The following is a 27,807-nucleotide window of genomic DNA, read 5'->3' on the forward strand; positions in this document are numbered from 1 at the left end:
GCATCGCCCACCCCCCCGCCCCCCCTTCTTGCCCAAAAAGGTAGCATCTCTGCTGCTGACCTTCTTGTGTTCCTGCTTTTCACTCATTTAAAATTTCAAATCTGTACACGACTCAATGGGAAACCTGTGTAGGAGTTAGAGTTCAGATGCCTCTTTCATCACTAAATTTAGCTTAGTGATAAAAGGAAATGGTGCGGAAAAAGTCAGGGACCTGGAGCATGGACTCTTCCCCTGTCTCAATGTCATGCAGAAAGCAGATGCTTTTGGTTTCCCATCCCACTTGTCATTAAGGTTATGTGTCTGAGGCCCCACAGTGCTGAGAGATGGACACACAGGGAGTAGACGGAGGCTGGGGGAGGATGTGTGATGACTGGATTCAAGGTTTCTGGTGTTTTTGCTTTGTCAGATGAGGTGTGACAGCAGACCTCCTCCTCTTCTGTCTACCTGCCTCAATGTGTCTCCCTCCTTAGGTATTTTCTTGCCGTCAGCAACTATTAATAACTCCCTGTTGGGGTATGGGACACAGCAGGGTCTCTTTTGGTTGGCCCCACGTATTCCTCCTCACTCACTCTCACCTAATCCCTCCAGCACTGGGGACAGGAGTGAGCTGCCAACAACAATAGGAGCTGCCAGGGTTTGATAAAGAGCCTGTGGAGTGCTTCGGGGTGCAGGGACCCCGTGGAATTGAGGCCCGATTCCATGACACGAGTTTCTGAGCAAAGGGGTCACGTTCAGGTTGTAAATTCACTGAGGATTCAGCAGGAAACTGCATTTGTTGACACACGAGCTGAGAGAAAAGCTATAAGTTGTCTTTCTTGAAATGGATGGAAATTAGCCCTTGGCTACAATCCGGCATGTTTACATGCATGTGTTCCATGTTTGTTCATTAACATGAATGAAGCATATATTCAGTTGGCAGGAGTAGATCCAGTTGTCCACTGAGGGCATGTCCATGTATCTTTTCTGCCAATGGGAGTTAATGGAATAGTTCCACATTTTGGGAAATACATTTATTCCCTTTCTTGACATGAGTTAGATGAGAAGATCGGCACCACTCATATCGGTCTGAAGCTGGAGCCAGCAGTCTGAAGTCTTGTCGTCACTGTTAGGTTTCCAGGCAACCAGAAAGTCACTGTACACAGCCAAGAAATAGTCCCACACATAATCCCCCATAAAATCTATTTATATTTTACACTTTCAGTGTTTTGACTAAACAAACAAGATTTAACGTGTTAATCCGTGATCTGGTGGAGAGGTGCTGGTATGCAGATTTTGTTACCTTTGGACAGAGCCAGGCTATAGCTGTCCCTCCCTGTTTCCAGTCTTTATGCTAAGCTAAGATAACCAGCTGCTAGCTACTGCTCCATATTGTACCTACAGATATGAGAGTGATATCGAGCCTCTCATTTGAACCTTGGCAAAAAAACAAATAAGTGTTTAAGCGTATCGAGCTACTCCTTTAACATTCTACTATTACTAATGTCTCGTAATGCTAAATTTGATTGGCTGATTCCAGTATTTTTAGACTGAAATATATTCATATTAGCCAATGAATTAGTACATACATACATGGTTCAGTAGATTCAGTATTTGTCCAGAAGGGCTTTGAAATAGCATTCAGACCTTCATTTTAGGATAGAAAATCCACCCAAAATACAACTGAATAGTTAACTGAATGGTTAAAATATGAAAAATGCAGTGGTTTTGGGGGATGACCTCAGAAGTTCCACGACCATGGCTTTGGCGGTCTGGCAATTGATTTTGTTTAAAATGCAGATGGAAATTTATAAATGGATGTGGATACAAATCAACCACGCTTATGTTTTTATGCTCCATGGGTCATCGATGCCCTAAAAATGAATAAGCCCCAACTGTTTGCTCCATCTGTACGCTCTGATGTACGATGTGATGTTTACAAACAATCTCTTCAAGAAAGCCAATGCTATTCCACTTCCTGGGTGCATCAGCTGAACTAGAGCTATATTCCTTCCAGGGATCAATGAACCATGGATGACTGATGAGCTAATTGTGCATTATTTGGAAATCAATCAACAACTTTAGAAACAGGGTGAAATGATGTTGAAAGCTGATTAATCTTTTGTAAGCATTCACTGCAGAAAATGGTTTTAATGAAAGCTGGTAGAGATTTATGAATGCTGAGCAGTTGGGAAATGTATTGCATTGCTTAATAAATTGGACATTTAGTTCCTTGTCTTAGTACACACCACACCTGTTGCAAATGCATAAGGGTTCTGACCTTGCACGTTACACTAAAGTAAATTTCTCTTTAAATAATTTGGTTGTTTTGGTTCCGATTCCAATCTTGTAACCTTCTTCATCTGTCAGTCAAAAGAACTCAGGGTCAGGTTGCACAGCCAAGCCCACCTAATATATAAAAAGCAGACTTACCAGAAAGAGGGAGGATATCTCCGTCACTGACATAATCAGAGGGGTGAGAGACATAAAGGGAGGGAGAGTAAATTAGTATTCAGCCCTTAATTGTTTGATTTCCCGGAGGGCGTGCAAGACGGGGGAGAAGGGCAGGAAGAAAGGGGTGTACAAGACAGACTTAATAAATTGAATTGCTGTTTTTTTTTAATGTGCATTTACCTTGTGTAAAGAATGATAGGCTTGATTGTTTGAAGCTCCCTAGCCGCTTATTAGTTCAAGCACAAGGTTGCAATGAATATAGATGCATGAGCTTTTGGCCAGTTCTTTGCAAGCCATTTGAATTAATGGGAAAGCTCAAAGCTGTTGCATTAGCATGACCCGTCCTGAAAATGACTTTGCATTCACCTCCTCCTCGGTACATCCTCCAGTTCTCAGCCTTAACCCACATAATGATCTTAAAACAAAAAATGATATAGAAAATGTGATGTGATGCAGTTAATTGCTTTGAGGCTGCACGTAAAGCGCATTGTTTCCATTTTGAATGTATCAACAGTGAGGAATATGAATTCAGTTTAGTCAATTTCCATCTGCAGGCTTTCAATAATTCCTGATTTTGCCACAGGCTAGAAGACATGAATATCAAAATGAGGTATCTATCTCTGGGATTTCTGCCTCCACCCCAATACATTACAAGTTTGTGGTGCCTACAATATTGTAAAAAGAAGCATTGAAATATTCTTTGGTAGAAAGTAAGAAGAACATTTTGTTTCACAGTTTGCAAAATACTTCAGAAAAGCATTACAGTTCGATAATGCCCTCCTGATTTTTCAATGGTTGAAGAATGGTAAGACATTTAGGAAATCAGGCAGGGAGTGGTGTGGTTGCCGATAGTGTTGAAAGAAAAGAATGTATTGCATGATCTCTAAGCCATGAGCCTGATGTGTGGGGAGCACAAACACAATCCTCCTTGTAGAAACAGCTTGTGCAGCGATGCCTGCATGTGTACAAGGCACACACACATGCGCCCACACAGACATGCGCATAAATCAAGCCGATCTACCAGCACATTTGCTGATTCCTGCTCACAAACAGGGACACACTCTCTGTTTCTTTCTCTCTCTCTCCCACACCCCCGCATGCTGACACACAACCAGGGCAGGTCCTGAGGGAGATGAAGAGGCAGAGCAGAGGCACGCTGTCTGCCACAGAGGAGCAGAAGCCCCGGGGGCAGATAGGAGTAGAAAGCAGGATGAAGGATCTCCCCTCCAGTGATCCACAGCACCAAAGGCGATTTGAGCACCCAGCATAATTAGTTTCAGATAACAATGTCACTGGCCTGTGCCACTAAAAAAAGAAAGAAGAAAAAGAAATATCCACCTGGGACAAACTGCCAAGATTTTTGAACTTTTTATTTGTTTTCCTGTAATTTAGATTTAATTGTTATCACTTACGTCTATTGTCTAATTGCAAACATAAGACATATTCAATCCATATATTCCACTTGACCTGAAGTGGAGCATTTAGAGTTCACACTGAGCCAATCAACTGCCTTTGATGAGTCACATGTGATTACTTTTCCCTTGCCCTTGGGGATCATGATATCATGAGCAATAAAGTGATATTAATGTATTTTTAGAAGAAAGGTAAGCAACTTGCCCTGCCGCAAATCATGAGTGAGCAGGTGATGATTTGCTGGGCTCTCATAGACACAATTGGTCACATGTGCATGCATGCACGACAAACACTGGTGTAAGCAAAACACATGAGAGCCAGATGCGACTTGATGTTACATGTCGACAAGTGACAACATGCGCAAAAACAAAAGAGGGAACGGACAATTATGTGGGAAAACATCTGACTCAAAGTTGCCCTTTTTCTGTAGTTATCCTGTTTGAAGTTATGTTTTTGTGAATCTTACAACACGACCATACATAGATGAAAAACCAGACAACCAGTGAGAAGTTAAACAAATGTGGCATTTTATTAAGTTGTCATTGTGCTTGTCAGACTGGAATGGCTGGACTATGTGTCACTCCACGCTGAACTGTGGTGCAGCAAGAGACAAAGTGTTCCCGTAATATGGTGAGGCAGTAGCATGTTTGCTAAATGTCCAATAACAATTCTTAAGTGTTTCCTGGTCTGCCCCCACTATGGTTGAAGTGTCATTAAGTTCAGCAACTGAAACTGCTAGGTTAAGATTGTGGTCATGGTTACCATCCACTCTGACCTCCTGCCTGAGAGCTTTTGTGGTCGTACAACAGTATCACGCCACTTCCACCTGGTTTTCACCAGCCCTCTTGATGGGAAAGCATAAGTCATTCTAAGCATTTGAAGAATCGACCAATGCCCTTCTTTTTTTTGGGTGAGGACAGACTTTGGATATGTATGTCTACACAACAGCACATCCCTGGTTCCTCTCTGAGCTTTCTCTCTTTTTTGCTCTGCTGATCACACTGCCTTACTTTATATACATACTCAGTCTTTTTAGCTGCATAGTTGTAGTAGTGAGGATCCAAATGTTAGGATGTCTGGCTTCTTACTGTATATGAGATACGAGTCTATTTTATTTCAACAGCAGCAGACCTTCTGGTTAGTGGACCATCTTGGGTGTACTTTTTGTTAGGGATGCACCGAACCCAGATTTTTAGGATTCAGCCTAATACCGAACCCACTGGTTAAGGTTCTGCTGAACCCCAAACCGAACCAGACCATAAACAACAAGAAAAAGTTAACCCTCTCCTTGATTCCAAGCAAATAGCAAATTGAACATGTAGCTCGACTTGAATCGCCTTCTTTTGACTGAAAGTATTGCCAAACAACACTTTTTCGGAACGGTCCACCTACGTAAACACCTTCTCGTAATCAACGGCGCCGTCATTACGTCGACTAGCGTAGCGCACAAAGAGTATAGAAGTAACAAGAGGTGAAACTCAATAGAACGTTGTGTTGCGTTCAGTCCAAAATGGCGGAGCTGCAGCTCGGTCATGGGTGTGTTTGTTGCAATGGAACGTTCTATTGAGTTTCGCCTCTTGTTACTTCTCTTTGGTAGAGTTCGGTTCGGTGGAAAAAAATTCTAAATTTCGGCAGAACCCGAACCCCGTCAAAAAGCCCAAAGTTCGGCTGAACCCGAACCTGAACTCTGGGTTCGGTGCATCCCTACTTTTTGTACTTGTAACATTTAAGAAACTATATCTGTTGTTTGATATAAACTTACAGACCTGTGTATCTCCGTATAGTCTGCGTCATTATCTTCACACTTTATCAAAGATTAGTGTTGCACTTCTGTCCTAATTCCAATTATCTTGTCCATTGTTGGGGTGGTATTCATCATCCATTCTCTGTAATTGGGATCCTGTGAAGTCATCCATCACACAGACATTGCACAGTGATGACACTTTATTGATTTCACGGGGCATGCCTGGGCTTAACCACATCAATCTACAGGTGACAGTCACTGCAATAATTGCGTGCCACTGCTACTAATGGCTATTCTGTTTGACCATCTCACTCACCAATTAACCACCCACAGGATGCCACACAGGTGTAAAGCATCATAATTAAGCTGTAATGATAACTGTAAAAAAGCCCGAAGATAAACCTCTGCTTTCTATGAAAAGCTTTTTATTTTTGCATTTTCAACACTCGAAAGTTTGCTCGCTACTGAATATGGCAGCTTATACATTACGAAGCAAGTCAACACCGTCCGCCTTGACTCCAAGCCCCCCCCCCCCACCCCTCCTCCCTCTTACTTGAGCAGAAATCATTGGCTGGCATGCTCTAACAGTTTAGTTCATGACATGCTTGGTGAAGACTGGGAGTTGCATTGAGCTCAGGATAAGCAGGGGGAATTCTGCTTCTCTGCTCTACTTGGCACTGGCCTGCAACACTGCCTGATGTCAGACAGATCACAGCCAGGAAGACTGGAAGACTGGCCCTCTTCCCTTGCGCCTGGAAAAAGAATGTTACTAACACTGAGACAAGGTTTTTTTGGCTGGGGGGCGGGGGGCGGGGGAGTCATGCACATGATCCCACTTTTCCACGCGGTGCTGGGTTCTTGCCACATAAAAGCGAAGGGGACATTATTACTACCACATTGCCTCACGGGTCTCTCCATTGAAATGTAATGTACTAATTGGAGCTCCTAGATTAGGTTTTACGAGAAACGTATTTCTTTGATGATGATTTCATCTGCTCTAGATGTTTATATTTAAATCTGTTACAACTTTCCCTTACAGAGCAGGGCTTACAAGTGCTAGAGAGCTACTTGCTCTCCAAAGGCCTAATGCCTAGCTTTTCATTTATCATAGTTAACTGTAGGATTTGTCCAGGAGTCCCTGATTAGATTGTCTGAGTTTAATGAGACATATCGAAGCCTTTGAATGGGAAATCGCTGCACATTGATCCAGCTTGTTCTGCAACGATAGTAATGAAGACTGTGGTGTCAATGTACGAGTCATAGCAAGTCAATTAAGGATATATTCTTCATGTACTTTTTTTAGCATACTTCCATTCGCCCTGACCTTTTCTTTCCTCAATTATACTTATAGTTGGATACCTTATCAAGGGAAAAGTCCTGCAGAGCTTAAAATTGGAAACCCATTTGTGACTACTGACTGAAAAATGTGCTATTTTACATTCAGCCGAATAGAACAGATCCATGATGCTACAGCATGGGCAAGCTGTGAAACACTGTCTTTTTCTTACAATAAAGTTTTTCTTTCTCTACTTGAACTGTCCCATAATTTGATTTGATTACACTTTTTAAGTCAGAAAGATTTGTTCAAGCAGTATAAACTCTCCTCTATAACACTGATAATGGGATTTTAACGGCCTGGGAGTGACTTTGGTTCAGCTGTCGATATTTCTGTATGCTTCAGTGTTTTGGTATCGGTATTTGTGTGTCATAATCAATAGAAAACCAATGTTACATCAGCATATAAAAGCTGTTTGTACGCTGTAAAGAACCTTTCTTTCTAGGTCATATGCAGCACTCACCTACAAATGAGACCTCCCATTTGCCGGTGATTGATTAGGCACTAACTCCAATTCATCAAGCCTGTTGCAATCAATATATCTCACAATGCAACATTTGCTTTACTCGCATAAAAGCAGAGCAAACACTAGCAAGGAAGACCACATGTAAAAAAAATGATCCAAATTAGTTGAGATATCACCAAAAAGAAAAAAAAATTCTGAGGTTAGCGTGTTTGTATTCTCTCATTTAGAACATTCACAGCATGGTGTGTGTTTGAATAGTAAGTCTTGATATTTATTTCTCTATGCGAATATATTCCATTTTGATAAGACACTGTGCAAATCCCGGTGTTATTTCCCTATACAAAGACAGAGAGAAAGGCTGACAATGTTAAACAGAGATACAACAGAATAAATATGATAATTGAATGCAGGAAGAACAGAAGTGGCATTTAGTTGCTGGCATTCAGGATTAGCTTGAAGTGACGTCATTGTCTTTTTGTCTGTATCTGTGCAAATCTGACTCTTCCCCCCGACCTAATATAATTTCTTTCAAAAATGTTTTTCAGCCTGGAGACAGCATGGCAATACATAACTGTAATTATAGGTATTGTACCTGTCTAACAGATGTAGAGAAGTTAACAAATATTTCTCTGTCAGAGTTTTAAGACAAGCTAATGCAGCAGTAGCACACATCTCAGGGATATTTACCTCCTGTCGTGTCACACTTGCAGTCATTATGTGTTTTTGTGGTTGTTTGGGTGTCAGGCTGCCTACACCCAGGACATGTTCTGTGGCATTAACAGTCGGTATGTGGCTTCTTTTTGTTGACTCGCGGTGCTTCTCCTCGATGCCGACTCCTTGTCAGTCAGACAGAGCCTTGCTGGAAGCCTGTCCCGTGGGTAATGCATTTTAAATGGGGGGTGCAACCCCCCCCGTCCCCTTCCTTCCCCGATGACTCATTAACTTCCCACTGATTGATAAACAGTGAGCTGCTGCTGCCTTGTGGGGCGGGTGGCTCGTGGAATTAGACGCATGATGTAGTTGGCTGGCGGTTCACCGCTTGGCTGGGATGAGATGAACCTACAAGTGTCGTGCGTTAGAAGGTTTTCTGTGTACATGTGTATCTGTGCTTCTGCACTTTCTTGACTTAATGATGAAAATGGTACTCCTGGATGGTGTTTTTTGTTTGTAGTGCAGATTGCAACTCTGATTTGGTAGTTTATCATGTTCTTCTATCCCATTAAAGGATAGGTTCATAATTTCCAAGTTTGTCTTTAAACAATAGCCAGATACACATATAAAAGTTGGAACAGGTTTATATGGACCATTAAAAGATTCCTTACTAATCTGCTTTCAGTGTAAGTGATGGGGGGACATACTTTCATCATTATGCACTAGGGTTAACTGCCGTTGCCAGGAAACAATCTACTGTAATCTTGGGACCCATATCAATCTATGCTATGAAGCTTATAACCATGTGAGTTAGCAGCATAGGAAAGCTAGTGACAAGCCAAGTCAGTTGCAATTCCAGTGTACTGCTGAGACAGGAATATAGGTTACCAACCAAAAAATTGGACTGACTAAAGTGTAGCTCCTTGGTTGTTGCAGACACATGAGTGTCTTTTATACCCACACTCTCCTAGAGTGTTGCAGGCAAGCAGTGAAGCAGACACATACACTCACCACACTTGATTGTCTGTTGTGGGCAGATGTTGAGGTTGTGTGTCTGACCGAGAGCATAGACCTAATTAAGACTGAAGAAAGACATCATTTTATTTGGCTTTCTCTCCTGTTTGGCCTCGCTTTGATCCAATGATTATTACCAGCTCTTTGGCTCAGCAGAGGAGTTGAGGGCGGGGAAGCATTGTGTGTCATGCTGACAGCTCCCAAACAAAATAACCCCCCTCCCCAGGTTGTTACAGCTGACACTCCCGGCTGGGTTGTCAGCGGTGAGGTCAGTAAGAGAATCCAGCTGCCTGCTGAGGTTTGTTCCTCTGCTGTGGATTAGCAGCACCAGCCAACCATCTGCTAGTGTCCTGTGGTGTAATACTGTACATGCACTCGCTGTATGTACAATACATGGACACACTAATCCTCACTTGTACAAATCATGAACACAAATACACATGCTCATGCTGTAATAATCAACCCAGGAGGGGTCCATATAGCTTTTTTGGATCTCAGCTCAGTTGTTGATCTTTTTCTGCTGTTGATCCTCTTTCCCCCTTGCTGAGTGTCCTTCCCTCCGCCAGACAAAGGAGCAGTGCTCGGTGATCTTGGTAGGTGACGAGAAGGGCAGCCATCATTGTAGTATTGCTGTGATGGCTTTCTTATTGCAGCGACAGGTCAGCACAGTTCGGCAGTTATGTGGTGCACCCAACCAAAAATCTATCTTTTGAGTGTCAAATAATAAATCACCCCTCCATATAAAAAAATCTACAGGAGTCAGTCTGAAAGGTTTGTGGTTTGCTGCTTCTTGGAGGACAGCAACTGTAGTACACTTGGATTGAACCAATGGATTCCATTGGTGACCCTGAGCCACAGCACAACTGAAAAGCATCAAAATTGTGTAGCATAACTCACTTCTACGCTGGATGTTCAGAAAGAACACTTTCTCCAGAACACAAGAGTGAGACAGCCGTAAATGCGTTTCCGCTGGGGACAAAATATTGAAGGGTCATTCTTGACTGTGTTAACAGCAGCTTGACAAATACACACTCAACACAACATCCTACTTACTTGTTGTTTTCGTTCCCATGATGACAACTGAACCATCTCCATGACAATTTAGCAACTCCATCATTATATGTGGTTTAAATATTTGCAATCAACAAGTAAGTGTCAAGAATATTTATATAAATTACCAGTAGGTTTTGAAATTACTGCTGATCATGTGTAGGCGGCTTAAGACTACAGGGAGCGGTTGCTTCATAGTAAAAGCCTAGTGAAAAGCTTTAATTCTGAAGCAGTGATACCAAAACTGAGTTTGCCATAATGGAGAGAAATGAGTAGGTTCCACATTACCAAGGTATTGTGGTAATCTTCCCAGCCCTACATGGTAGTGATCACTGAATGTATGCTGCTCTTTCATCAAAAGGCAGAAAGAGAGCAGGGCATAATGCCTCTGTTCGCATGCAGCAGAGATTGCCTGTGTTGATTTATTGTGCTTTCTAGATATAAACTATAAATGGATCACTTGGTAACCTCAGAGAGTCACTTTATAGTGTTATTGATTCCCATCTGTAAGTAAAAATGATGTCTTCACTGTTTTCCTGTCTATATAATCTCCCCACTGAAGTTTTTATCAGATCATACTTTTATGTCCATCTGCTCATTAATTGTCGCAGTGTGTAAGCTTATTACTGTTCTACCATATCTCATGGAATGAGTTATGGCTTCTTCATGGTGCATGCATGTGGTGTGAAACTAGAAAATGTCACAGAATGTTTTTGTTTTTTAAATCACATGTCTTTCTTGATGCCTACAGCTTCAATTTATACTCAAATAGTGTTGCGTTTTTAAGTCACATCAGGCTGTTTATCTTCCATGCAAGTCTGGTTTAATGATTTAATGATTGATTTTTTTAGAATGAAGCCCCTTAGGGTCACTTCTGAGCGTTTGTTCTCTTTGTTTATCCTTTCTAGGGGGCTGTTTGCAAGTAACTATACGGAAACCCATTACCTGGAAGATGGCATTGCGGTCACAGGCTCTCACGACTTCACGGTATGTTAACAACCTTTTATTTTCAGTTTCTTTATTTTCTGCTGACACAATTCTTCAGCACCCACCCACCAGCTCTTATGAATCTCTGTGGAACCCTCCTTCTTGTCGGGTTCTGCGTCATTGTGCTCTTGTTAGGGTCAGCAACAAAGTAAAGAAAAATTGATGTCGCAGTTAGACTTTTAAGCCACCTGGAATTGGGTAGTCTGAATGATGATTGTAGATGATTGTATAGATGATTGTATAGGTGAATGGGCCCATTTTTGTTCATTGCCAGTAGATTCATATGTGATGAAATAAAAGGTGGACAGAGGTCAGAGAAGCTTTTTATAATAGATAAACTTCAAACCATCCCACCAAATTACTTGGAATGTGGGTCTGCAAGAAAATATGAAACTAGTGAACATCTAAGTGCACTTTAGACGTCACGCTGACTGTAAAATATTCAGCACCTATCATTGCATTCATGAGCCTTGTACTTGTAATCTCTTGTTAAACTGAGATTGCACACTGATTACATTTGGTAAGTCTCTCATTTGACAATGTATGTTTTTACTTATTCCGACTCAGGGTTTACATAGAGAGGTACATCGTTTTTTGTGTGAGCTATTTAATTTCATAACTTCCAAAAATATATCCTCATTTATGATTAATCACTTCATAAATTAAACCTCCAGAGTTGTATTTTCTCCAATCAATCAAGGTTGGGGTTTGTTCTTTTTTGCAATTTCTTGTGATTTACTTTAGTGTTGTGATAAATATTTCTTATCTTCATTAAGCTCAGTTGGGTTTTTCTTAGCAAAATCTGTTCAGCTTTCAAACACAATGGGTCTTTGAAAACATCTTTCCATGGATCCATAAATATCCCTATATTGAAGGATTTTTATTTCGAGGTCCAATAACAGCAAGACTATTGGGAAACTATAATGTGCCACATAGAACAGTTTCCGAGCCTCAAAGCTTCCACCTGCTTGTCAAATCTTTTGTTCAGAAAGCATAATAATAGACATCCTGTGAGGTCTTTGTACGGAACGCTTGGCCTACTTATGCTGAAATCCACAAAAGAGGAGATTAAAATAATTCATTAATGGCCAGCCCACACAGTGAAATGAACAACATTTTCCACTTGAGACTGCTGTGAGACCAGAGCTGGACCATCATTGGCTGGGCTTGGCCAGCTCATCAGAATTGCTGCCATTCCAAAGCATAAAGACAATGAAGGAGTTGTAGCAGGTCAGCTCAGGGTGGACTCGGAGACTCTGAGAGTCTGCAACTCAGATAGCTGGATGCTGACATGAATGGATAGTTAGATTGATGGATTAATGGGTGTAGGGCTTCTGCAGTTGTTTGTTTTTATTATCAAGCTTAATTAATCATTAAATCTTTAAAATATTTGAAGATAATTAAAAAATGTCCTCACAATTTCAAACATACCCAAGATGATGCCTTCGTATTGCTTGCCATTCAAAAATGATGTAAAACAGAGGAAAACAGAACATTTTCACATTTAAAAAACTTTAACCACCAAACGAGATATATGGTGATTAAAAATAAAAATGGATGGACCAAAGGATCAGTGCCAGTAACCTGTATGTATCCACCTTCTCAGTGTCTTACCAGCTTGGGAAATAACGTAATCTTCCGACTTCCATCTCTCTTCTCATTCCTCTCTCATGACCACAGCCAGCTCTTTATGGGAGGGTCATTTTTTTACTGGAAACGGCCAGATCTTTTGAGACTGATCTGCAGTTAATTTATTTGTCCTGCCGGCAGGGAGGAGACTGATATAGTGATCTGGGCAAGGGATCTGGAAGGTTCACTTGTGAGTCAAAGGCAAGGTAGTGCTGGGAGTGACTTCAGCCCTCCCTCGGTTCCCTCTGTCTGTTTAACATCCTCTCCCTTTCTCACTAAAGTCCACATACTATACAATAATTGAGTGCCATGTGCTGTTACAAAAGCATAGATAGCATAGATACGAAAGAGTTAACTTAGAATAATAATTGCATAGTTATGATAAACAATGTAATGTTCACACCCGGGGTTGCCTCCCACAATAATCTGGGTATTAGTTATTAATCTTTCTTATTACAGATATGAAGGTGTAAGCACTTTCCTTTCTTTCTGCAGAAACCTTAGAAACAAAAAGTCTATTCATATCCTTTATATCGATGCATCACAGTCATGATCTCATCAAAGAAACATGAGGTGGTAGCATTAACTCAGCGCACTAAATCCAGTACTGCTCCTCCTCTCTGCACTAAGATTTCATATTTCATGTAATGCCCTGTTCTTTCTTTGCACCTTTCTACTTCGCTATAATGGATAGTTCTCTTAGTGCACCTCCAGATAGAGATATGGAAAGTGGCCAAACAGACGACAGCTTTGGGTCCACTTCCTGAATGTCCTCTGAATAAGATATTGTCCCTTGGGTGGTAGGTTTGGGTTCCGATAGCCAAAACCATTTTTCAACCCTGTCTCCAAAAAAATTATGTTTATATGCTACGTAAATGTTTTGTCAAATACGTTTTGGATGAAATGTAAGTGCTGCATGGATTATCTTCACTGGTAACATTTCTTTCCAGTCCAAAAGATAATAAGTGGATTCAATACTAGGTCCAGATTTGAGAAAAGGCTATTGAACCCCAACTTTAAAGGCACTATTTAATAATGCTGTTTAACTAGTGAGAAAACTTTAATTGGATTATCATAGTTTTATTGTAGTATTACTGTGAAAAAGTTCTGTGATACAAGAATGACTGTAGCAACGATTGCCTTCAACCCCAGAAACTCATTCAGACACTGAACATGCTAAATCAGCAGCCTCTCGAGGAGGCCTTGAAGGAGGCCATTGGACATTGAAATTTACTGCCTGCACTCTATATATAGAGGCAGTCAAAGAGGGGTGGAAAACTCACATTTCCTTGTTTTCGAGAACAGGGTGGTAGACAGACCGCTGGTCAGACCTCACCTGAGCTAGGCCCTCTAACTGTAGCAGAAGGGCTTTTACTCCAAACCAGACACTTCCTCCCCGCCCTCTCACTGCCAGTCCTGGTTCAATAAACAGAGGCTTAATTCACTTTTGTTACTCCCTGCTGCAGCTTTACAGGTGGTCCATGAAAGCGGGTACCTGGGAACGCAGCAGCACGCAAAGGTTGCACTGGGAGATGTGAGATTGCGCACTGATTTCAACCATCATCAGCCTGTGGGCTGCTGCTAACTGCAAAAGATGATCCCCCACAGAGGAAATTTGCTCATATTTCACAGTGATCAGTTGGGACGGCTGTTGTTGAGCTGTGCTTGAACCTAAAGACCTGTTTAGTTTCACGTTGGTCCCATTCTTCCTGTCTTAAATTTTAAATACTTTTTTCTCTGTGCTCACTCAGGCAAACTGCTACTACCACGGTGAGGTGGAGGGTCATGCCAACTCGGACGTCAGCCTCAGTACCTGTGCTGGTATTAAGTAAGTGTGTCAGACACTTTCACTTTCAAAGCAAATACTTGCCATAGCTGTACACAGTTTTTCCTATACATATATTTAAGTGATTATTGCCAGCAGTACCATCTCTGATACTCACTTTCAACTTAACCTCCAAACAAAGTGGCTCAGGTAATGTGGCTAAACGGTTGGCTTGTGTACAACCTCTCTGATCAATTATTTTGGTTAGCACAATGCCATCGAAACCATTAAAACGGTCGTCAACGCTATGAAAATCCGATCCAGGTTGTAATAAACAGTAATTATCCTTTAAGTCTGATTTGAAGCCAATGCATAAGTCTCTAATGTACAACTCTGAGGAATGGCATGTCAACAGGACTCAGTAAGTAATGAATTTTGCTACATTAATACGTTGAGATGACACCCTGTTTATACTGTTGAAAAGCAGTAAACTTGACATATTGTAAGGCTTGAGACAAGTGAAGAATTTCAAAGTTGAAAACACTGAAATTGCAGATGTCAAACAGGAGTAATGGTTGCAGTAATATCATTGGACACCTTCAGGAATGTTTTCACAAACCAGCCAAACGTCGACACCCTCTGCGGAGTGATCCGTCTGATTGTGAAGCCCTTGCTTTTGCCCTTGGTCTTAATATTTATTCATTTCAGTTTTTCTGTAACCTGTCTGCACAACAACAGATGCACAGAACTTTTGTACAGAGCTCACAAATTGTTCTTTGTTTGGGTTGGCAGTGCTCAGACTTTTGGGGAGGTTTAGTATGAGTTCATGTGGTTGTGAATGTTGCACAAGGTTTGTGAGAATCTCACAGTTTATCCAGACTCACTGCATGAGGATGTCACTTTAAATCACAGTTAAAACATGAGAAAAGTTAAGAAAGAGGAAACAATGGAAAAACTAGGAGATACTGCTCTTTAGTGCGCTCATCACAATGATGTATCATATTTTTTGGTTACTTTAGGACACATAAGTCAGGATCCCTTTTATTTCAGCCAGGTCAGATTGACATTCTTTATTTGCTGATCCGATATGTTTCAGTGCCATTCCAGTCTTTGAATTCTGGAAAAAATGAATTGAATATGATGAGGCACATTGTCTAACCTTTCCTCTCTCTGCAGAGGTTTCATAACTCTTGAAGGCAAATCCTATGTACTGGAACCATCTGCTGATCACTCTGATGGGACTCACTGGATCTACACAGCTGAACACCTCAATTTTGCACCTGGCACCTGTGGCCATGAATTTAACATATCCTACCCCATTGAACATGCAGACAGCAGTCCGTTCAAGGCTTTCGGCACAAGGGTAAGGATCATTAAACTATCTTCATTTTAGCCACAGCTCCTATCTATACTGACAATGTGATTTGGAAAAACGTATCTATCTTAAAGATGTCTTACTTCTTTTCTGTAAGTATCTTTTGGGCACTTTACTACGTTGAGAGTAGAGAGATGACAGGAAACTTAGGATGGGAGAGATGGGGAATGACATGCAACAAAGGTCCCCAGCCGGACTTGAACTGGGGAAGTTGCAGCTTGTGGTCGGCTTTCCTTTATTTAACAAATCACCAAGGTTTGCTACTTAGAAGAAATGTTCTTCGGGCAATCTCAGAGAGAACATCTTCAACAGGTCAAATTGATCAAACCTGGTTCCCGATAGACCATCCATAATCCACTGGAAGTAAATTTGATTTGGCTTTCTTTTGTGTTTGTCACTCAAATGTTAATGAAAGGTGATTCCGACTGTGTAGAATATAAAACATTACTCACCTTTACCCTCCTTAAAAAGATAATTTGCAATGTAAATATTGGTAAGTGGCCTGTTACGTCTTTTAGAAGCTACTACTTGTTGAATTATTCACTCATTCCTCCCATCTGATCTAACAGTGTCCTATAGTGATCTAGAATGTATGGACAGAGAGGGTTGATAAACGCCTGTGAAAAGCACCATGGCTCTTAAGTGACACCGTTTACTCCGAAAGTGAGAACTGCAACCTTGTACATCATGCCTTCAGCAGGACCTGTTCATCTATAATTAAAAAGATTGCTTTATTAAAACCCCACCCCATCCCCATCCAACACCCTACACTCAGCCCCTTACTACCTCACTGAGCAGAGGAATAAATCATAAGGGCCATGGTCACAGGGAGTCTCTGTCTTTAGAGGGAATAGGGATTTAAAGATGACGAGCGCTGATAAGTGGAAAACAGACTCCAGTGATCTCTATCTGACTGGTGGATGATGACAGTAGAGAATGAACACGGCTGATTTATCAAGTCAATGCAAAGAGATACACAGATAGGTGGTGTAAAATATGAAACAGATGTTTAAGGACCCACAAGGAGGGCAGGCAAACATACCATAATTGTGATGCAGCATAAATGTGAGGGACTTTCCATTTTCTTAAAACAGATTTTTATTGTAGCAGTTGTTTGATCATTTCATTAAGGGTATACTGAGATTGAGTGTGTTTTCGGGAAGCAGGCCAAACATATGGCTTTGCTGGCTAAAACAGCATGTCCTTTCACATTGTTAGTTTTTATTTATTCATGCAGTGATAGGGATTTTTCTGATGTTTTACTGTGGCTTTTGATTCCTGTTGATGATTATAGCATTGGCTTCAGTGGCAAGCATTGTCTTCAGTGTTAACAGGGTAGCAAAGATTCAGCCCAAGTGAAGAAATCTTGACAACAGCACAATGCAGAAGTTTCCAACTGACTGAAACAGAGGGGGGAATAAGATAACAAAAGAAGGCTTGTGTTGATAATTTATACCAGTGTGAAAAATGTGTCTAGTTCTTTTCATGATTTAATTTTTTTTCGGTGTACTTTAAAGTGCTCATATTATGCTCATTTTCAGGTTCATAATTGTATTTAGAGGTTGTCCCAGAATAGGTTTACATGGTTTAATTTTCAAAAAACACCATATTTTTGTTGTACTGCATATTGCTGCAGCTCCTCTTCTCACCCTGTGTGTTGAGCTCTCTGTTTTAGCAACAGAGTGAGGCATCTCGCTTCTATTCCATCGTTTTTGGGAGTCGCACATGCGCAGTTCCTAGGTAAGGACAACTAGCCATTAAGAAGCAGAGTATGAGGGCGTGCCACGCTAGCAGCTAGGCGAGCATTATAACTTGTGTTGCAAAGTGATGCACGTTTGTCACGGAAGTAAAGGCTGGACTACAATAGAGCTGTTTGGAGCAGTTTGTGAACAGGGTTTTCTGTTGGAGATGGTAAGTCCCTTTGGGGTGGACTTTGAGCTTTTTCACTTTGTAAACCTATAATGTGCACATAAAAGATATATATATATATATATATATATATATAACACAATAAAGGGGAAAAGCCAAAAAGCATAATATGAGCGCTTTAATGTGTTTTATCTGATCACAATGTCCCCTTTCATTTGTTTCAAATAAGTATGTTCCTAACCCCCTAGCACAGCAAGATATGCCAGAGTTAGAAGGGAAAACATATCTACTAAGTGAAGACATATGTGGTTTATAAGGGAGGTGGTCAAACACGGTAATCCCACAGGTGATGAAACGTGAAAACTGATAATATAGTGAAGGATAATTTCAAATTTTTTTAATTGAGGGTAGCAAATAGAAGGTACCCTGAATACGAGAATGTAAAGTCTGGTTTGCTGTGATTGGTGGCATACAAGCACGCTAACCTCAGCATGTTACACAAGGACACCGAGGTGCTGCTGCCTCGATAAGCCCTGCTTGAGGGTCTAAAGATGAGGAGGCTTGTTGGCAAAGTGCCCTTGGATGATGAGAGTCAGATGGGATAGAGACAGGGAGAGAGATATGATGGAGAGCTGACAGGAACTGCACGTCAACAACATGAGTTCCTGCTCATCTCTATTGCTGTCCAAGATGTCAAACCTGAACACAGCATGTAGTGACATTTTGAGAGTGTCTTGTCTTCTGTGGCTGAAACCTAATATTGGGGCAGAACAGATCATTTCTGAAATGGACTGTAATACATATGGATTAAAAGAACTCAGTTGGATGCCAGCCTAAACAGGACGGTGAATATATTCAGTTTTCATCTTCATCCAGACCTGAGCCAGCTCCATTTGCTTAATGAAGACTGTGTTTGAAAGCTCTCAGGCTAGTAAGTTGGCTTTTGTTCTTAAATTCTTTTCACTGTATAAATTGTAAAAGAATACTGGCCTCTTTCTTCACCATAATTATTTGATATTGAAGCAGCAGTGGTGTGTAAAACAGGAACTGAGGGAAGAAGAGGGAGAATATTGTGTTCAACATTTATGTGAAGTTTAGGGTTTTGGGGGTTGTTGATACAATTTGAAGATATATTACAAGTTGATTTCTTTTCTACACATCCACTGTGTTGGATGCAGAAACCAATATTTCTATTTCCAATAGTAGTTTCAGTTTTATAGAGACAAAGAAAAAATGTGTTGTGAAATATGTCTCACCTATATATCTCTAACTCATCGGATTCAAGAACAGGGATGCTCTTCACTGAGTTGATTGAACAGTTTGTGTGTGTGTGTGTGTGTGTGTGTGTGTGTGTGTGTGTGTGTGTGTGTGTGTGTGTGTGTGTGTGTGTGTGTGTGTGTGTGTGTGTGTGTGTGTGTGTGTGTGTGTGTGTGTGTGTGTGTGTGTGTGTGTCGTCTCCAGTGGCCCCCAAGAGACTTAGTAATCACCATAGGGTACATTTAGAGCACACTTGCCCATCCTGGCTTATCTATGGAGGAGGCAGATAAGAGCAAAGAGGATCCAGGCTGCCATGCCAGCAGCACGGATAAAGAGGCTCAGGTTGAAAGTGGGCCATGGAGTGAAGGCCTAACACTTAACCAGCAGGATAGTATAAGATCTGCGTGTGTATTCGCGCAAAGACTGAGCTTGTGTGCGTATGTGCAGGTGAGACAGATCCTAGCTCGTCGTGTGGTCGAAGTGAATTACAGCCTGAGAGCAGCATCTGCTCCATGGCCAGGGGTTGTATTTGTCTTGGTTTGGAAGAGCCCCAAAACCATGTCAGCTCTATACTCTCTCTTTTACTTATATTTCCCTATACATTCTTTCAATTGTTTTGATTTTTCTTTAAATTTGTTGTTATTTATTATCTTTTTTGTCATTTTATTTTTTATGGCATGGCAGTGTCAATCTGTTAGTCGGTTCAGAATCAGAATCAGAAATACTTTAATAATCCCAGGGGGAAATTATTTTTCTTACCACTCCAAGTATACAAACAACAAATAAAAACAACATATATTATCAAGACTTTTAACATATATAATAAAAACAAATATACAGTAATCATATATAAAATATGAACTGTACAGTGTTAATGTGCAAATAGTGCAATAAAAAAGAGAAATGATTGTCTATGTTGAGATGATTTTAGTGCAATAAAAAATGTCTATGTTTGAGATGAGATGATTACAGAGAGGGGGTGTGTGACTCTCTGAGGGAGGTGTTGTAAAGTTTAATGACCACAGGCAGGAAAGATTTCCTGTGGCGCTCTGTGGTGCATCTGGGTGAGAGGAGTCTTCTACTGAAGGTGCTCCTCTGCTGGGCCAGTGTGTCGTAGAGAGGGTGGGAGACATTATCCAAGATGGACAGAAGCCTGGACAGCATCCTCCTCTCAGCCACGATCGTCAGTGTCAGTGTCCAGCTCCTCCCCCACGACATCACCAGCCCTCCTGATCAGTTTGTTCAGTCTGTTGGTGTCTGCGACCTTCATCCCAATCCCAGCACGTGACAGCGAAGAGGATAGCACTGGCCACAACAGACTGATAGAACATCCTCAGCATCGTCCGGCAGATGTTAAAGGACCTCAGCCTCCTCAGGAAAAAGAGTCGACTTTGGCCCTTTTTGTAGACCTCGGTGTGTCTAGTCCAGTTCAGTTTATTGTTTAAGTACACCCCAGGTACTTGTACTCCTCAATAGTGTCCACAGGGACCCCCTGGATGGAAACAGGGGTCCCAGATGATTTCGCCCTCCTCAGATCAACTACAAGCTCCTTCGTTTTTGTCACATTGAGCTGCAGATGGTTCAGCTCACTCCAAGTGACAAAGTTGCCCACAACAGTCCTGCATTCGTCCTCATCACCCTTTTCTATGCAGCCAACTATTGCTGAGTCATCAGAAAACTTCTGAAGGTGGCAGGACTCAGTGCAATAGTTGAAGTCCGAGGTGAAGAGGGTGAAGAGGAAGGGAGAGAGGACAGTCCCCTGTGGAGCCCCAGTGTTGCTGACCACCCTGTCAGACACACAGTTCTTTAGGCGTACGTACTGTGGACTGCCCGTCAGGTAATCAACAATCCAGGACACGATGGGGGCCTCCACCTGCATCACAGTCATCTTCAGTTCGTTCAAACATTAATGGTACTTTTCTTCCAGCCATCATCAGGTCAAAATCTTAGTTTGTCCAGTATTTGGTTTATGACGAAATACCTGCAAAACTAATGACATTTCCATCAAGCTCAGATGTACTTTGTGTTTAGTGATAATTAGCAAATGCCAACACGCTAAATTAAGATGGTGAACGTGAAAAAATATTATACCTGCTGTGCATCAGCATGTGCGTTTTTTGGCCATAATTCATTGCAACTAATTCCAAAGAGATTGGACAGTGACTATCTCTGACCACACCAAAAGAGATAAATATAAAACAAATGAGATTTTTTTTTATTGTGAACATGTTTGCTTCTATTTGAACATATGCTCATTAGCCCATACTCTACTGTACTCCAATGCTTGTAGAATCACTGTGAAGTTGTCACATAAATCAATACTGAGCAGATAACATGCTCTTTGAATTTTGGAGAAAAAAAAGCTAGTCTATACAGTATATGTATATGTTTACTGCCAACAGTGCAGGCAGCATTGTCCAAAAACAGTGATTTATTAGTTAATATGCTGGTTCCTGTATAGAATGTTATCTGAGGTAGGTGTGACCTTAGCGGCTCTTATTGGGTCAAAAGTGAAGTGTAGCTGATTGCTTTGGTTTGTGTAGAGTGTAGTTCAGGTGAAAAGCCATATTGAGTGGCCATCTGCTAATTTGAGGCTGCCCTTTTCCAGAAAGCTGCGGTTAAGTGTGTCCTCCTAATGTCCTCCTTCTTCTCCTCTCTCTTCTCCTCATCTCTCTTCATCTCTTGGTTTATAACTTTGTCATTACCACCCTCTATTTCCTCTTCTATTAATGCTCTTTCTCGCCTCATCACCAACCTATTCCCTTTCCATTCCCCTTTTCAATCACCCCTGGCAGCATAAACGCCACGTCCAGACTACGACCAAGTATGTGGAGCTGATCATTGTGGCCGACAACAGAGAGGTAAGCACCATCTCGACCTCTTCACCCTCTGCTTCTGAATTCCACAGGAAATTGGCTCAGAGGTCACATACTTAGCTGCCCCTCCATCCCTTTGAGACATAGATAAGAAGGCTCCGCCTCTGATGAGTCCACTTACTCATCCATTTCACTGTCCAGCTCCAGCCACATCTCTCTGCAAACATTATTGACAAATAGGCTTCCCTTATGTGTGCTTTGAATTATTTCAAATCTCAGACTTAAGACCTTAAAGAGGGCAAAGAGAAGAAAGTGACATGAGACATGTAGGTCAATATCACGTGCTTTAGAGCAGTGACTAAATGCTGCATATAAGACAAGGTGGTTGAGGTTATCTCATTTCCCAAAGCTCCACTGAGGAGCTCTTTGATGATGGCGGCGGCAATACGAGCGCCAGTGGAATTAACATGACACCCTGTGAAAGCTTTTCTCGAGCTGACGCCATATTATGTACCAAATAATGCCTTTGATGATAATAAACATTCCAGAGGGCGGATCACCTCTTTTTCTCCTTGCTTTATTGTGCCTGTGTTGTTCAGTTTCAGAAGCAAGGCAAGGACATGGAGAAGGTCAAGCAGCGACTGGCTGAGATCGCCAATTACGTGGACAAGGTAACAATCAAATCAACAGTGTGGGAATGTGCTATAGGTGTGTGATTTATTAGAGTTCGGATCAAGCCTGCTGAGAATTAACCGACCTGCGAGCAGAGGCTGATTGGATTATGAATGGATGATCAATTCCATAACTCGGCCGAGAAATGTTGTGAAGAGGCCCGCTTTGATAAAACGTGCCGTGGGTGGCATTGTAATAAAACCAAAGCGAAACGTGATTTATTTATATGGAAAGTCATTCATTGATTAATGTTTGAGGATTTGTATATTATTGTATATCATTTGTGCTTTAATAGGTAATGTAGAGCGAGGAGAGTAACAGAAATGTTCGGAGAGATGGATCATAAGCCCTTAAGCTAAAAACACATCTCTCTCCCTCTCTCTCTCTCTCTCTCTCCTATACCTCCCCTCAACCTAAAGTTCTACAGGGCTCTGAATATCCGTGTGGCCCTGGTGGGCCTGGAGGTGTGGAGTGATGTGGACAAGTGCCCCATCACCCAGGACCCGTTCACCACCTTGCACGAGTTCCTAGACTGGAGGAAAGTCAAGCTGCTGCCTCAGAAGCCTCATGACAACGCCCAGCTAATCAGGTAGATCTGCTATTGGTGCATGCACATGTAATAGTTGTGTTCCACAATGCATGTTACTACTTGAGAGTTATGATTTAATTCCAAACATTTTGAGAGCACAAAATAAGAGAATGGTATATAATAGTTTTGGAGTGGTCTTTTATTTACCCCAAGCTAAATTGAATATGATGTTTTGTATTATGAGTTGTTGTTCTTCTTCTTTAGAGCTACCCTCAAATGTACCCTGCCGTGTGGATTTTCTTTTTAAACCAATAGACACGGTTTTGTTTCCCGAAAATTTGATTTCCTACCTCATGAAACAGTTGTAAAATTCTCATGAGATGCTAACAAAATGCAGACTGCTGTCTAAATCCTAAAATAATACACATCTTTTTCTCCAAAAATTATTTTGTTTGTAAAGTTTATTATCCAGTACAGATGTAGAGACCAGTTTACCAGTGAATATCGACAGAACAACTCAGATATTTGTATTTATTTTTACAGAAAGACTAAACCTATTCATCTACTGTACATATGCTAGAGCAACAGAGTTTAACAAGGAGATGGGGCAGGAGTTTTTAGAAATAGTTTGTCTTTCAGGTCAGTCAGTCCATTAATTTGCTAACAAGTTATGAGATTGACAGTTAAAGTTTGATGATGTGATGACTTCTGTTTTCTCCCCTTTAGTGGGGTTTATTTCCAGGGCACCACCATTGGTATGGCACCCATCATGAGTATGTGCACAGCAGAGCAGTCGGGAGGAATCGTCATGGTACATAAACCTTTTCTCTCCATGTGCCTTTAATCCATCCTAAAGCAAAGGAGTACAAATGAAATATTTTGTGCGTCTCTGTCTTCCAGAAAGGAGAGCAAGCTTATTTTATCATTTCCCTCTTCCTGCCCTCCGCTCTTTGCCTGGTTCTCTCCACCTCCCTTCTTTCTGACATAATACTCTCATATTTCTCCCCTGAGTCTCTTGTGTAAGGGTTGAGCTAAGGATTCCAGAGTTGATATTAACTTGTATTAACTTCAGGGCACACACATCATAGAGTCTTTTTCCAGGGAAAGCCAAGTTGGTATGCATAGTACCCTCCACTTAGTGCTGATAAATGTATAAATGTATCGATTACACGAGTGGAAACCTTTGCTTCTTAATGAGGTGCAACAAATGAGTGAATTTAAGGGTACCGCATATCCCCGCCTGAATCACCCATTGCAGAACTGCAACCCTATACTATGTGCACAAGTCATGTTGTATTAGCGCAAGTCATGCTATTATTTTATACTTTATGTCCCTGAGTGGCTGTTTGTCTTGTGGCCTGGCTGGCTGGTATTTTCCAGATGGTTCTTTACTCTTGCCCTCCCAGATGGTAAAGTTAGGACTTGGTCATTATGATAGAGCTCTACATACATCAGGTCAGAGACATAAAGGATTAGCCTCCAACCGCAGACTCTTCTGCTGGGCAAATCACGACCCTGTTGTCTCCCTTCGTTCACAATGTACCTTTGAACTCATTAGCCAGCTTCTTTTATGGGTCTCATTGTTTAATCCTAAACATCCATTCTCAAACCATCTGGAATATCCATTTACCAGCCGCGAATGTGACATTAATGTCATTGGTGTGGCGAAACACAGACAGTGGCATATACATAGTGCTTTAGCCTCATCAGTCAGTGAAGGTGTCTTGGTTGTTCCAGGAAACAGAATCCGAGACTTTTCTTTGCATGAGTCCAGGCTGCGCAGTTGTGCTGACAGCTGATGATGACCATTACTTTCAAAAGCCCCCAGCAGAGCAGTTCATCAGTCTGAGCTCGACTTGCACAGCGCTATTGAATAATGCACAGTGATGGAAGACTCCAAAGGCAAGGTGCTCTGACGCACAGCTCTGCATTTATGAAGAGCTGATAGCTGCTACCGCTCCATTATTTATCCGGCCTCTTCATGTGTTCATGTTTTACACACCTTGCAGGAAATCTCGGCACCTCAGCCAACAAAGCTTTCATTCTGTGTCACTGTAGCTTCATCTTCACAGTGCATCCTCAAGCATTATCTTTTTTGTTATCTTTGCTTGCTGTGTGATTTTCAAGCTGTCCTTTGAGAGTTTTTCTCTGTCTCTCAACCCATTTGCTAGTTTTGCTCAGAGGAGGGCACATGTCTTTATTTGTGCAGATGGAGCAGCACAGCTGGCTCTGTCAAAGTTTGCCAAGCAAGCTGAAGGTGACAGCCCGCAGTCTGCTGTTTCATTTCTCATTTCAGTGCCAGAACGTCGAGCAGAGGAAACGCTCTGATAAGCACAGATCCAACAGCATTGTTTGTTTAATCTTGGCAATATGCAATTACACTCACTTGTTTTGAGTAATGTTTCTCCAGTAGGTCCTGTGGGGAATAACAATTTGGCTAGCATTACATGTTGTATTATTTGTTATGTTCCTTAGAGTATGTAATCAGAAACGTCTGTTTTTAATTAGCTATTGTTTGCTACATCAGAGCTATAAACTGAACTAATTTTATCATAAGACATTGCTTGTAGCATCATGTCCAGACTAGAAATATACTTGATAAATTGGACTCATAAAGTAAAGAGGTTTTAGACTAAACATGGGTGAGAGGCAATGGCAAGTTCAGTTTCTACATGATTGATCTTTTGTATTGTAGGACCATTCGGACAACCCCCTTGGCGCTGCAGTCACTCTGGCCCACGAGCTCGGACACAATTTTGGAATGAACCATGACACCCCAGAGAGGGGGTGTGGCTGCAGGGTGACCGTGGATCGTGGAGGCTGCATCATGACTCCCTCCACCGGGTGAGTCACAGCCTCTATCTCGACAATTAAGAGTCAATAGATCTTCAAGATAGCTGACTCCTTACTTTGTAATGCAATATCCAAGATTGCGGGAGTTTTATTTCAGCTAGCTGCCTTCATTAGCCTTGGGACATGTGCAATAATTTACTGCTGCAGTGCACTGCAGTTAGGCCGCTTTTGGTACAGCTTAACAAATGACGTCTAACTCCAAAACCATCTGAAATGCATCATCATGATGTTAAGGCCATCATTAAGTTTGCATTAGCTCAGTAACTTATTAAATACAGTGAGTGTCGCTTAAAAGAGCCTAGATTGTGATCATATGTAAACATTATTCCACATGCTCTCAATTTTTTATTTATTGTCTATCGAGCGGTAAGCAAATAATGCTGTTGAATTGCTGGGCCGTTGGGTTTATGTCAGATGCAACAGCTGTTCTAATGCCCTCAGGCAATATGACTCATTCGGAATGGGAAACCAATGGTTCAGTGGCAGCGCATTGCCAAAACAGTACAGTTTTACTTATCCTGACACAATGTAGCTGATCTGCAATTGACAAAAACAGCGCAGAAAGTGTTGTCAAAAGTGTGCATCTAAAAACATATCAAGACTGAGGTGTAGTAATAGCTGCTCACTATGAATTGTAATGTTTAACATCTTAGGCCGAGCAGAGGGATTGGGATGCTCTGGGTGGAAGCATTGGGTATCAGTTCCAGCTCAAGGTCTAGTGGTCTGTGGGAGTCTCAGATTGGGGTTTATGCTGGAAACATCCCTTTGTATTTGGTTTGGACCAGACCCATGAAAAACAGGGTAACACTATTCTTGATTATAGACTCATAAAACAACACAGCAGTAAGATGTAGATTTATATTTAACCATGATTGAGGGGATCCCTGGTCGAGGACTTTATCCTAAAATTGGCAACAAGATGAACACATAAATAAAGAGCAAGAAATACTTTTATGTTTCTTTCTCTTACTGTCTCTCCCTGGCTCTCTCCCTTTCCTCTTTATTCACAGCCAGTTAGAGTGATTCTATTCTTACATACATGCAACTTTAATTTTGGAAAATATCTGCAGCTCTATTATACAGTTTTTATGTAGGGAAAATGTATCACCTCTCCCTTAAAATATCTCAATCTGAAGTCAAATATAGCAGTGACAAACCTCTCTAAATGTGAAAGAATGTAGTTTGTTACCACACGAGTGAGAAATATATAAGATATTACTATTTATAGTTACAGTTTTTTGTTCTGCTCTTCAAAGAGAATGTGCTTTTTTCATTCCATTTGACAAAATATAGAAAAGATCTAGACCTTGGTTTAAAAAAATAATCCCCTCCTTATTGCTCCATATTTCTGCTCTGCTATTTAATCCTAGATTAAGGAAGCAATACATTTAAATAAGGATGTTTAAGAACTCTGGATTGCCTCATTCTGCTTCCTCGGTTAATTCCAGGTCAGCACCATACACTCTCTGCCTGAGGCGGTACTACATCTCCCATGAGTCCAGCTCAAGCCCCTTGTAGTTCCATGCTTTTAAATGCCATGTGGCCACACACATAGGCTCTGCTGCAATCTCCTGAATGTTGTTCATCACCTGGCAGCTACTGTAATTAGTTTATAGCATTGACTGCCATGTTTTCCAGGCAGGTGACCAGCTCTTTTTAAAGCACAATGTTGATTATACAAAATACCTCTTCACAAGGCCAGGACTTGAGTTGGTACAAAAGCCCCGTTGTTTACAGGCCCCTGCATTCAATAATTGAAAGTAGTGGCGTAACTTGCCTACACTCACTCACTGAGGAGTTTTGTTTTTGCAGTTTTGATTGATCTTTCATTTTAATCAAATAGAGTACAGGAATGTCTTCATCGTCACTAATGTTAAGACAGATACCCATCAAGCTCTGCTGGCCTTGCTGCTGGAGATAATGGGATCCAGTTCATCATGATTATACTGGG

General features: G+C 41.4%; 1 protein-coding gene across 1 annotated transcript in view; it reads left to right on the forward strand.

The window, feature by feature from the left end:
- The window catches only part of LOC120550601 (disintegrin and metalloproteinase domain-containing protein 12), a 72,699-nt gene that overhangs the window by 24,893 nt on the left and 19,999 nt on the right, over positions 1–27,807 (forward strand). The window contains exons 4-11 of the mRNA XM_039787204.1: positions 11,013–11,091; positions 14,472–14,548; positions 15,662–15,848; positions 21,782–21,847; positions 22,402–22,473; positions 22,894–23,063; positions 23,730–23,814; positions 25,699–25,847. Of these exons, the coding sequence (XP_039643138.1) occupies positions 11,013–11,091; positions 14,472–14,548; positions 15,662–15,848; positions 21,782–21,847; positions 22,402–22,473; positions 22,894–23,063; positions 23,730–23,814; positions 25,699–25,847 (885 nt within the window). The remainder of the gene's footprint in view (positions 1–11,012; positions 11,092–14,471; positions 14,549–15,661; positions 15,849–21,781; positions 21,848–22,401; positions 22,474–22,893; positions 23,064–23,729; positions 23,815–25,698; positions 25,848–27,807) is intronic.

The sequence above is a fragment of the Perca fluviatilis genome, chromosome 21 (genome assembly GCF_010015445.1).
Source record: "Perca fluviatilis chromosome 21, GENO_Pfluv_1.0, whole genome shotgun sequence".
Classification (NCBI taxonomy): domain Eukaryota; kingdom Metazoa; phylum Chordata; class Actinopteri; order Perciformes; family Percidae; genus Perca; species Perca fluviatilis.